Source organism: Alnus glutinosa, chromosome 9, assembly GCF_958979055.1.
Source record: "Alnus glutinosa chromosome 9, dhAlnGlut1.1, whole genome shotgun sequence".
Classification (NCBI taxonomy): domain Eukaryota; kingdom Viridiplantae; phylum Streptophyta; class Magnoliopsida; order Fagales; family Betulaceae; genus Alnus; species Alnus glutinosa.
Genome location: NC_084894.1, coordinates 24,496,302 through 24,508,813, shown reverse-complemented (window position 1 = coordinate 24,508,813; position 12,512 = coordinate 24,496,302). Strand labels below are relative to the sequence as shown.

Here is a 12,512-nt window from a genome sequence, read left to right as displayed (position 1 = left end):
TGTAATTGTTTATCATTTGGTTTGTAATTTTGAAATAGGGATGATTTGTTTGTTAAATATCTAATTCTTGAAAGTTTTTAGCTTCCTTTGTTAATGCTTTATAGAAAATAATTTTTATTTGAAAAAGATTTTGCTGTGATATAAATATAAAAGTTGTTTTTGACTATATTTTTTGTTTTGAAAAGAGAAAACAAAGTTTGAAGTAGAAAGAGTTACGGAATAAAGCCAAAATTTCCTTTTTTGCAAAATAGTCCTTTGGATCCAAAAAGCTTAGGCCAGCCAAATGTGAACCCCAATTACCCTCCAAAGAGGATAGATCGAGGATCCACTAAAAACTGTGTCTAGGAAAACGATTTTTGAACCACCCACATTTGATGGTCCAAATGTCAATACTCATCATTTAGATTTTTTTCCAAAGTATAATACAAAAATGATTCCTCCAAAGCCTTCTTCCCTAGGTAATTATGTAAGGACAAGATATAGTCTCAATCATTTCTTCATACTTTTTCATTAAAGTCTTGGTAATCTTATCATCGATCACTTGAAATAAATAGGAGAAAAATTTCAATGTGGATGATATATTTATGAACATACAGGATCTTGGTGAACAAACTTATCATTAAATGGAAAGTAAAGAAAATAGGGACAATGGTTTACAGATATTTCGATGTTAAATATTTATGTCCATCATTAAAAAAGAGTTTATTATAATTATATTTTGTCTTTATTTCTTGATTGATTTACATTACAAATGACTCATATTTATATGAAAATTGGAATAGGTGAATATAATAAGAATAAGAAATCATAATTTTTTGTTCATAATATCGCCTTTTGTGACCAACTTTAAACCTCAATAATTCAGATCACCTGCTTGTACGGTTGTACCACCTTGATCTTTCATAAGCGATAATATATATATATATATATATATATATATACAAACACCTTGCCTCAAGTAGTTTATGATGCAAAATTAATTGAGAATGACTTATATCCGGATAAACGAGCCTCACAACCTCTCTCTTAAGCCGCCTAAATTTCACAATTCTTAAATAAAAGCTTGCAACAACTGAATAGATTTTGTTCTATGTAAAGCATAAGTGAAAGAAACTGTATACATCATATTCATCATAGCATGAGACACCCGATTCACCGACCACTTTTCAGGATTGAATCAGTTGTAGACACGGAAGGAGCAGAAACCTGAGTAAAAGGAAATGATATGAAATCAGATGATCCATAACTTTTAAACGCACCAAAAGCACTGTCATCTGGTAATTCCGGCAGATCAGCATCACCATCTAAGAACTGCGTCACTTGCCTCATGGTAGGCCTAGCTTCTGGCAATGCATGTGAGCAAAACAGGCCTAGTTTCAAAACCATTACCATTTCCTCCACCACATAATTACCTCCCAATCTAGGATCGCTAGCATCAAGGATATCTCCTTTTCTCCAAAACTCAGAGATCCAATCAACCAAAATCACCTCTTGGGCATGTAGCTCTATCGGCCTCCTTCCACAAGCCACCTCGAGCATGAAAGCCCCAAAAGCAAACACATCACTGCAAGTGGATGCCCTTCCTGTTCTAGGAAGCTCCGGAGCCAGATAACCCACTGTCCCAACCACATTTGTGGTTTGAGAATTGGTGCCATGGTCGTATAATCTGGCAAGGCCAAAATCTCCTAGCCTTCCATTTAATTCAGCATCCAATAGAACATTGCTTGCTTTTACATCTCGGTGTAGAACAACCTGCTCCCACTCTTCATGGAGATAAAGAAGGCCATATGCTACTCCTTTGATGATTCGAAATCGTTGAACCCAGTTAAGGTTTGGTTTTTCATTGCTATACAAGAACTTGTCAAGGCTTCCGTTGGGCATATAATCATAGACCAAGAGGAGTTCTCCCCTTCGCCGGCAATAGCCCAGGAGCTGCACCAAGTTCCTATGCCTCAATCTTCCCATGCTAACGATCTCAGCCACAAATTCCTTCATCCCTTGTTTGGAATCATGGGAGACTCTCTTTACTGCAATTTGTACATTAGACGAAGAAAGTATTCCCATATAAACCTTTCCAAAACCTCCTTCTCCAAGAAGCTCTGTGTCTTTGAAACCTTTGGTTGCTTTGTGGAGATTCTTATAGCTGAACCTGTGAGGACCATACTCCTCTTCCCAATCTTCTCGTATTTCTTCATATTTCTTCCTCCTCAATATATAAGCAGCAACTCCAGCGGCGGTTATCAGCACAAGCGCTACTGCTATGAAAGAAGTCAGGATAATTAGGCTTGATTTCTCTTTCATTTTCTTCTGTCGTGGAATTTGAGGAAGGCTTGAAACATCAAGGCTTTGTGCCGATCCACTTCTATTAAAGCTCCATCCAAGAATGTAGTGGTCACTTGAAACTAAACCTGTGGATGCAGAGAAACCAACATACATAGATTTAAAGAGAAGTTGAGACAAATCAATGGGTGTTGACAAGAGAGGCCGGTTTGGTTTTGGGATTCTAGTAGGGGCAAGTGTTACATTCAGTAACTTTTCTGCTTCATCATATTCGATCCAAAGATGCATTGGGTTCCCACTCAGTAGCTCCAAGCTTATATTCTTCCTTTCTTTATCAGAAAAATACATTGCAGGAGATGATTCATTTGATTTGATGCCGTTCACATCGATCCCAACATGGTTTCCATAAATATCTCCTAATTGTGGGTTAAAACTAGGATCAAGCTCGATTGCCAAGATGTGGTTTGTAGAGAGGCCGCTATTTGACTCGTTGAAAAGCCCCAGATACCAACCTTGTCCAGAATGAGTGAAGTCCCTGGAGGGACTGATGGTGAAGGCAATGCCGAAACCACCATCATTTGGGTATTTAGGAACCATGGCAAACACAAAGTTGGTAGAAAATGAAAGAGATGAAGTTAAACTGGATGAAGCTGTGTCGAATTTTATAGGAAATTGGTAGAAAGCACGACCAATTTGGTTGTCTGAAATGTTGGTTAGCTGCAACAGACCATTGCGGTGGATTTCTGCCACTCCATCAAGCTGCAGCTTGGCTTGGTTGAAGCCATTGTAGATGAACTGGTTTTCATCTTGAGCCAAGGCCAACAGAGCATTGGTGACATAGAGGAGTATCAGAAAATGAAGTGATTTAAGAACTGTAGCCATTGGGTAGGGAGGAAAAAAGCTTGCTTTTTGTAAACAGAAGGCGTTCTTCCTAGCTTCCTCTTCTTTCTTCTTCCTCTTTCTGTTGTTTTAATTTTTAAAATAAAGATATTAACATACAGCCAACGAGTAGACTGTCAACTAGGAATTGAGATTGAAAAATAGTCTTTTGGTTTCTAAAGCGTAGGGACAAAAATGTGAACATCTAAATTCCCATAGTCCCAAGGGAGCCAACGGACAACCACTTCCAACCATCCCTTTTTGCCTATTCAATGACCAGTGGCAGGTTACTTGTCTGTCTATGTCAGAAATTAATTGAAAGTTTCGTGGTTTAGTGGTAGCAGTTACTTGTGAGTTGTCAACCACAGAAATTAATACAAAGTCATTTTTTATTACAAGTTACTTGAAGGGGAAGTTTCTGGACGCTGGTTTCAGAAAATAATTCAACCTGCATGTGCTTTGAAAATTCAATAAACCTGCGTGGGCTTTGATTTCGCCCAAAATTTTGTGTTAAACACTTTTTTTTTTTTTTTTTTTTTTTTGGCTTAATGTGGTTTTATTTTTTTATATTTTGTGCTTTAATACTTATTACATATGATATTTGGACAATAAGAAAAGACAGAAATGTTATTAGACAAAGACCAATTGATTTGAGAGTGGCTAAACCGTTGACTTTGGGTGGCCGAATACATCCTCGTGGTTCTTGGAGGCGGTCGAACCATCTTCGTAGCCCATGGAGATAGTTCGGTCACCCCCAGACCAACCAAAAGGGATGGCCGACCACTTCATTTTTGCCCATAGAGGTGGTTCCTCCTTTTTCTTTTTCTCTTTTTAAGTTTTATTATTTTTAATTTTTGACTAATTTTTTTTAAAAAAAAATTTTCAGTGATTTTTTTTTTTTTTTTTTAATGTATATGCATGACGCGTACCAACACTTGAGAGTAGACACGTGGACTACCGTTAATTTTTTTTACAGATGTATCATTTTCATTTTTTTTTTTTATAATTCAGGTACCATCTGTGATAAAAATTAAAAAAAAATTAAAAAAATTCAAACAACATGTACCAATAGTCCAGTATCCTATTTATAACCCCAAAATCTATTGAAAACCCCTTTCTTGGGCCCATTATCTTCACGTAATTGTCCCGGCTTGTACAAGCTGATCTGCTTCAAATGTTCCATTTTTTCACTGCTGAGAATTAAGAACCTAAGCTTACTCTAGTAATATTGCCAATTTAATTATTTTCATGGCCTAATACCCTGCAATTGAAAAAAATAAAATTATTAAACTGATTCTTATGGTTGAGTTTACCTTTATGCTATGTTTAGTACATAAATATTTATAAAATGCCCGAGCCCCAAAAACTATTTTTCCAAAAAACCACTTTCTTTTTTTTTTTTTTTTTTTTTTTTTTTTTTTTTTTTTTTTTTTTTTTTTTTTTTTTACACCCAAGAAATTGGAAAAAAAAAAAAAAAAAAAAACACACACCACAACATGTGACGTACGTAACGAGAAGTGATAAACGTGAAAGAGAAATTGTGTTCTCAATGCACACAATCATCAATACATACGTTGATAGAGAAAATTGATAATATTATTGATGGCAAAAACTGAACTATTTATTTTATTATAATTGCTCCTAATTTAGAATGAAACCCTAAAACTATAAAAAAATGATAAAATATTCTAGGAATTGAAATAAAACAAAATAAACAAACTATAGAAATACTTGGTGCCAAAGAATATTCTAAATTTATGGAAATACTTGGTGCCAAAGGAAAACCATATTAGGGAAAATATAATAACTAAATTAAAACTTGACGACAAAGGAAATCTAAATATGAGAATCTTTTAGAAGATGAATCAGAAAATTAAAGAAAAGTTATTATGTTGAATATCTTCCAAATTACAATTTGTCGATAGTCTATTTTTTCTTTCTTGAACGACATATGGTAGTTAACCATTTCCTTTCTTGCTTAAATCTTCTTGATTTGGTATATTAATATGATATTTGTTATAGATGTAAAAGAATCAATCTCGGCGCCACATCATAGACTAATTAATTATCAGCGGTACTAAAAGTCCCGTCGGTAATTTCTCACTCATGCCCGTTGGCCGTTTCTCACTCTTCATCGACCTGGTTGATAGCCTTTTCCTTTTGTACTTCAACCGCCGGATATTAATTGTCCTCATTTCTACTTGATGCCAACAATACAAAATGTTCCGCTTAAAGTAGTTTACTCATATGAACCTAATGTTTGGTTTCGACGAAAAAGCCTTTTCGCCCCAACTTGTTAATAACCCTTCGACAAATCTCTTTGTTTCAAGGTAAGATTGTTCCTGAACAAGCTCGTTTGTTAACAATCCTAATGTTAAGACGAGCCCACTCGATAATAAGAGCATTTTCGGAACAAGATAGAATTTTTGTCCTACATCAACATGAGTGGTCAGCCACTATAACAGGACGTTGAAGGTGGTCACAACCACCCCTAACGATGCTTGGATGGTGCCCGTAACCACCCCTGAACCATGGGAGTGGTCTTGGCCACCGCCAGTAGCGTAAGGGGTGGTGCCCCTAGCGTGCTGCTAGGGTTGGCCGGTCACCCATCGAATATTTATTTATTTAAATTTTTTGTTTGGAGGAAAAAAAAAAAAAAAAAAAAGGTTTTTTTAAAATTTTATATTATATTTTTTCAGGAATAACTATTCCTCTTTATAGAAAAATAATGTAAAACCAAAAAAAAAAAAACTATTCCATATAAATAACCATTGCATTTTAGTGATTTATTTCATATATCAAACGCCTTAAATCGATACTCACGATTTCAATTTTATCTTCATGATTCTTGCCCTTTAACAGTAGTTAATTTTTTTTTAATATGAATAATATCACGCATATAGAAAATAAGTGTTTTACCCAATAAAATATGCCCACACATCAATGACATCATAGCCTTCAAATTCCGAAGATTGAATATTAAGTTGCACAGTCAATAGGAAGAATAGTGATTTACAAAGGCAGTGGCATTTGTGAAAATTTGGTGGTAGAAAGAAAAAACTTCTGAATTACTTGAAGCTACCAAATAATGGAAGACCATCCCCCGGCCGCCTTGTTGGGGATTGGATGTAGAGTTGTAATCTGAATTGATTTTGTTGTACTTGTAAAGCTTAAGTAGATTACTTCCTAATATCATTTTCAAAGTCTAGAGTAATTCATGTTAGAAATAATTTTGGATGGTGCACAAAGTTTTTATTAAAATAAAATAATGTCAATATGAAAATTAACAATTAAATAAATAAATGGTTGAAAAATTATTGTTGATACTAGACCATATTTGTAATGTCCCGCTTTTTACAAAAAGACGTAAGTAAAAATTTCAATTTTCACGTAACATTACAACATCATCAGAGTTATAAATTAGCAGTGGAATATATTTGTTTAATATTAACACATTAGAGTTTCTAACAAAAATACTTCAAAAAATATATAAAGAGTGTAATTGAATAATTACACATTAAAATAGTATTTGTGCCACATATGACACGGATAATTTACAAACATTATAATCATAGCATCATTAATACATATCAACATAAATATAAATATTGTTCATCGAATATTATAATAATGAACTAAGCATAGTAGTCCACAAAAATGAGAGGCATCCTATCCTCAGATACTGCCAATAAGATCATCTAAGGGTCTGGACAATCCTGATACTCCTCGTCCTCATAACATGTATTAATATATAATACATAGAGAAACAATAATACAAAAATGCCTAATGAATCCATTGTTTTCAATAATAATATGATTGCTGACTTATTAGAAATAAAGAACACAATGCAATGACATAATAAAATGACAGTTTTATATGCAGAGTCTTATTTATTTTAGTAACCATTTTCTTCTTACCTTCATCATATGGAGACGTAACTCCAGCATATAAAATCTAGGAGACGTAATTCCTGCCTAACGTGTTATAGGAGATGTTATTCCTCTAATAATTTATTATCTTTTTGGCACAGGCAGACGTCACTCCCAACTTTGCTATAATTAAATTCATTAATTAAATAACAAAATATGCAAATTCCACAAGCGCAACCAATTAATAAAGCAAAAATCATAACATTATGAAAATTCAGCATCACCCTCAATAAGTAATAAATACTTTCAGTTCTCTACTACAAGAGAGATCCACAGGAATAATGACTGCACAGTTATATACATTTGATAATGTATTAGTACAAAATACTAGGAACCTATTTTAAAATTTTATCACTTTTGACTTATAAATCACTTATCACAATTTCTAATGTCGCTTAGATATTATAACGACATAAAATAGGTTAATTATATTAACACATATTTCGTGTGGATATTTTTACAGCATTTATTAATTAAAGACTAAAATACCTTTTAATTAAAACGGTATTATAAAAGCTTATCTATATTTGTACCAAATTGACATAGTGAATCGATTAATATAATTAATGAATTTTATATTTTAAAAATGCACAAGCGGTACAATATAAATAATCCTTATTTTAATCTTATAAAATTTGGAGAAAATAATGTCTAAATTACTTTAAAATATTTGAGTAGATTAACGGCGCTTTTGTAAAATATTGACATTTTATTCGGCCATTATAACGATGTGTTTTATAAATCTTTTGCGCCACTTGAGAAGCCTATTTTAAAACACAACTTAAAACGTTAGATACTTAAAATAATAAAAACTGTAAAATCACAAAATGTTAAAATAAAGTTAATAACTTAAAAATTACATAAATCAAATCCTTATACATATAGAAACTTACCAAGTATCAATTATATATATATATATATAACACTCACGCACACGTTCAACACACACAAACTTCCACTTTTTTTTTTTTTTTTCCCCCTTTCGTCCTTTCTTATTTTTTTGTTCTATCTTTTGTACAATACACATACGAGAAGATTGAGGGAGAGGCTTGAGAGAACTTACTGTGGCTTCTACTTTTCTTTTTATTTATCCATTCATTTGGTCCTTATCCTTTTTCTTTCTTCTTTCTTATATTTTATTTTTTTCCTTCTCTGTAGATGAAAGCTGAGAGAGACAGAGATGGAGTAGAGTGAGAGAAAGAGAGAAACTACCTTCTTCTAATCTTCTACTTGCTGCTGGACCCAAAACCGAGAGAGAGCCAGAAAGTTCAAATAGAGGGAGAAAAAGAGAAGAGTTGCAGAAAAATAATCAAGGAAATAGGAGAGAGCTTTGGAGAGAATTTTCTAGTTTTCCTCTTTGTTTTCTTTTCTATTTTTCTGGGCTACAAACCGTGAGCAAGAGAGGGAGAATTGCTGCTGAAACTAAAAGAAAGACAAAGAGAAAGAGAGAAGAAGACTTCCAGCAGAGAGAAAAACAGAGAATGGGGAAGAAGAGTGGAGAGCTTTGGCTTTGTGTGTCCAGGTCCCATAGCCCATGCTCTCTTTATATAGAAGACCTGAAAGGTGTCGATTATTCCAGCACCGATTTTGATCTACGGACAGAAATCTTGCAGGTGTTTCAGCAAATGATTACAAGATAAGATTTGGTAGATTTGAAGAATCAAAATCGACCAATATCCCTTATCTCTAACTAATTTCTCCTTGGTTCTCAACTTAATAATAACTAAAAATTTTCCTTCATCAATATCCCTGTTGATTGAGCTGGATTGGGTGTTGAATGAGATGGGTTGGGCCGAGCAAAAATCACATGAAAATGGGTTGGTCTTGGCGTGAACTGGACTTGTGATCAAAAGGAAATAAATCTGGAAAAATGGAAACCCACGTGAAGCACTTCCAATTTTATTAAATAAAAATTAGTCCCTTTTAAAAACATGAGGGCTGGGCTGATGTTAATGATTCCATGGGCTAGGGGCTGGGTTCCTAAACATGTGGGCTGCTGGGTCTTAAGAAATAGAAATGGCCCACAAATTATTATTGTTCAAATTTCATCCAGATCAAGGTACCATTTTTTGTGGGCATTTTTGAACACTAAACAGAGTCCAAAAATTATGAAATTTGGAGGGTAGTTAGAGGACTTCGAGAAAAACGTTCTGACTTTTGAATCAACCAAAATGGAGTTCTTTTGACCTTATTTCTATTGTTCCAAAGTTTATAGTCTGTTTAAACTTTTATTAAACTAAAATTATAACTGCTTTTTAATAAATGAATATTTATTTTCATAAATATTCATATTTATTCTTTTACCTTATTATTAGGTCATAAATCATATTTTAAGATATTTTATTCAATATCTTAAAATACGAGGTATTACAATATTGATCCGAAATAATAATAATAATAAAATAAATACTGTACAAGAGATTAAAATTAAATTAAGGAAATATTTTACAATGCTATAGAATCACACAAGAAAAGCATTGTCCTTAAATGTTAATTCATGCCTCTCGGAATGTATAACTCGGTGTGATCAGATCTCTTAACACACAACCTCCCAGGATTAGACTATAGCGTCTATCTTCGTTAAAGTCACATTTCCAAGAATGAATATCAAATAAAACAACCCTTGGATCAAAGTGGATGGGAGACTTCAGAATATTTTTTCTTGTAGAAAAAATATTAATATAACAAATAGCTTCTTGGCTTAAAACAAATTCACTTTGGAATAAACTACACGCTGGAAAATATGTTGGAAGCCAAAGAAAAAGTAAGTTCTCAAATGCTCATTCGGAACTTAATATATATATGAGAAGTTGACCATCAATTTTTTCCTTTTCTTAAAGCCACTAAAACCAATGGTTAAAATGATTTGATGATCAACAAAATGAGCATTTGTTTTTTCTTTTTCTTTAATGACCAAGACAAGAGTTTTAATCATCAACGGTAAAAAAAAATGTTTAAAATATTAATAGTAAAAAAAAAACCATTTAAAATGTTGATGCATCTTAATGACCAATCGGTTAAAGAAAACTTTAATGATTTGTAAACACCCAACATTTATATTTTGAGATTTTATGACTAACTGTCATAATTCTTTTAGAAGAAAAAAAATAAACAGTCAAAATACTTTAAAACAAAATTATTAAAACTGATTTTTCTTCTTCATAAAAACTCACAAACATTTTGAGAAAGGGTAATATGTTTTAAATATTTCAAAAAAGAAATAATATTTGTAACAAATACAACAATTTAGCGAAAGAAATGGTATATACAACATATTCATCACAAGTTTTTTTCTCTCTCCTCTCCAACCATCAAGTGATTTATAAGCTTTCTATGTCGCACTGTTTGATTGGTCCCATGCATATATAGCTTCATGATCTAGCATGAGACATGCAGTCGATTCAACGACCACTTTTCAGGATTGAATCAGTGCTACACATGGAAGGGGCAGAAGCCAGGGTAAAAGGAAATGACATGAAATCAGATGATTCAGAACTTGCAAAGGCACCAAAAGCACTGTCACGTGGTAATTCTGGCAGAACAACATCGCCATCCAACAACTGCATCACTTGCCTCATGCTAGGCCTAGCTGTTGGCATTGCATGTGAACAAAACAGACCTATTTTCAAAACCAATTCCATTTCCTCCACCACAAAATTACTTTCCAATCTAGGATCACTAGCATCAAGGATAGCATCTCTTCTCCAGCACTCAGAGACCCAATCAACTAAAATCAACCCTTCAGGCAGTCCTTGGGCCTGTAGCTCTATCGGCCTCCTTCCACAAGCCACTTCGAGCATAAAAGCCCCAAAAGCAAACACATCACTGCAAGTGGTTGCCCTTCCTGCTCTAGTAAGCTCCGGAGCCAAATAACCCACAGTCCCAACCACATGGGTTGTTTCAGGATTGGTGCCATGGTCATATAATCTGGCAAGCCCAAAATCTCCAAGCCTTCCGTTTAATTCAACATCTAATAGAACATTACTTGCTTTTACATCTCGGTGCACAACAACCTGTTCCCACTCTTCATGAAGGTAAAGAAGGCCAGCTGCTACTCCTCTAATGATTCGAAATCGTTGAAACCAGTTAAGTTTTGGATTTTCATTTCTATATAAGAACTTGTCTAGGCTTCCGTTGGGCATATAATCATAGACCAACAATAGTTCTCCCCTTCGTCGGCAATAACCCAGGAGCTGCACCAAGTTCCTATGCCTCAGTCTTCCCATGGTAACGATCTCAGCCACAAATTCCTTCATCCCTTGTTTGGAATTATGGGAGACTCTCTTTACCGCAATTTGTACATTAGACGAAGGGAGTATTCCTCTGTAAACCTTTCCAAAACCTCCTTCTCCAAGAAGCTCCGTGTGTTTGAAACCTTTGGTTGCTTTGTGGAGATTTTTATAGCTGAACCTGTGGGGACCATGCTCCTCTTCCCAATCTTCTCGTAGTTCTTCATATTTCTTCCTCCTCAAAATGTAAGCAGCACCTCCAGCGACGATTATCAGCACAAGCGCTACTGCTATGAGAGAAGTCATGATCACTAGGCTTGATTTCTCTTTTCTTTCCCTCTGTTGGGGAACTGGAGGAAGTCTCGAAATTTCAAGGCTTTGTGCTGGCCCACTTTTATTAAAGCTCCATCCAAGAATATATTGGTCACTTGTAAGTGTACCTGTGGATGCAGAGAAACCAACATACATGGATTCCAAGAGAATTTGAGACAGGTCGATGGATGTTGACAAGAGAGGCCTGTTGGGTTTTGGGATTCCTGTAGGGGCAAGAGTTACATTCAGTAACTTTTCTGCTTCATCGTAGTCTATCCAAAGATGCATTGGATTGCCACTCGTGAGCTCCAAGCTTATATTCTTCCCTTCTTCATTGGAAAAATACGTTGTTGGAGCTGATTCAACTGATTTCAAGCCGTTGACATCAATTCCCACATGGTTTTTATCAATATCTCCAAATTCAGGGTTTTCGGCAGCATCAAGCTCGATGGCCAAGATGTGGTTTGTAGTAAGGCCGTTACTGGAAGAATTGAAGAGCCCCAGATAGTGACTTGGTGTAGCATAAGTAAAGTCCCTCGTGGGACTGATGGTGAAGGCAATGCCGTGACCACCAAAATTTTGCATTTGAGGAACCATGACAAACACAAAGTTTGTAGAAAATGAAAGAGATGAAGCTAAACTGGATGAAGTTGTGTTGAATTTTATTGGAAATTGGTAGAAAGCATTGCCACGTTGTCGGTATGAAATGTTGGTTAGTTGCAATAGACCATTGCCGTGGATTGCTGCGATTCCATCAAGTTGCAGTTTGGCTTGCTTGAAGCCATCGTAGATAAATTGGTTTTCGTCTTGAGCAAAGGCCAAGGGAATATTAGAAACATACAGAAGTATCAGAAAATGAAGTGATCTAAGAAATGTAGCCAT

The 12,512-nt window shown here is 34.6% G+C and overlaps 2 protein-coding genes across 2 annotated transcripts; both read right to left on the bottom strand.

The window, feature by feature from the left end:
- Positions 1-1,063: 1,063 nt before the first annotated feature.
- On the bottom strand, positions 1,064-3,302 carry LOC133878314 (L-type lectin-domain containing receptor kinase SIT2-like). The gene has a single exon (XM_062316845.1). It carries the CDS (start codon positions 3,160-3,162, stop codon positions 1,153-1,155), a length of 2,010 nt encoding a protein of 669 aa, XP_062172829.1. The 5' UTR covers positions 3,163-3,302; the 3' UTR covers positions 1,064-1,152.
- Positions 3,303-10,490: 7,188 nt separating this feature from the next.
- LOC133878521 (L-type lectin-domain containing receptor kinase SIT2-like) lies at positions 10,491-12,512 on the bottom strand. Its single transcript, XM_062317080.1, has one exon. It carries the CDS (start codon positions 12,510-12,512, stop codon positions 10,491-10,493), a length of 2,022 nt encoding a protein of 673 aa, XP_062173064.1.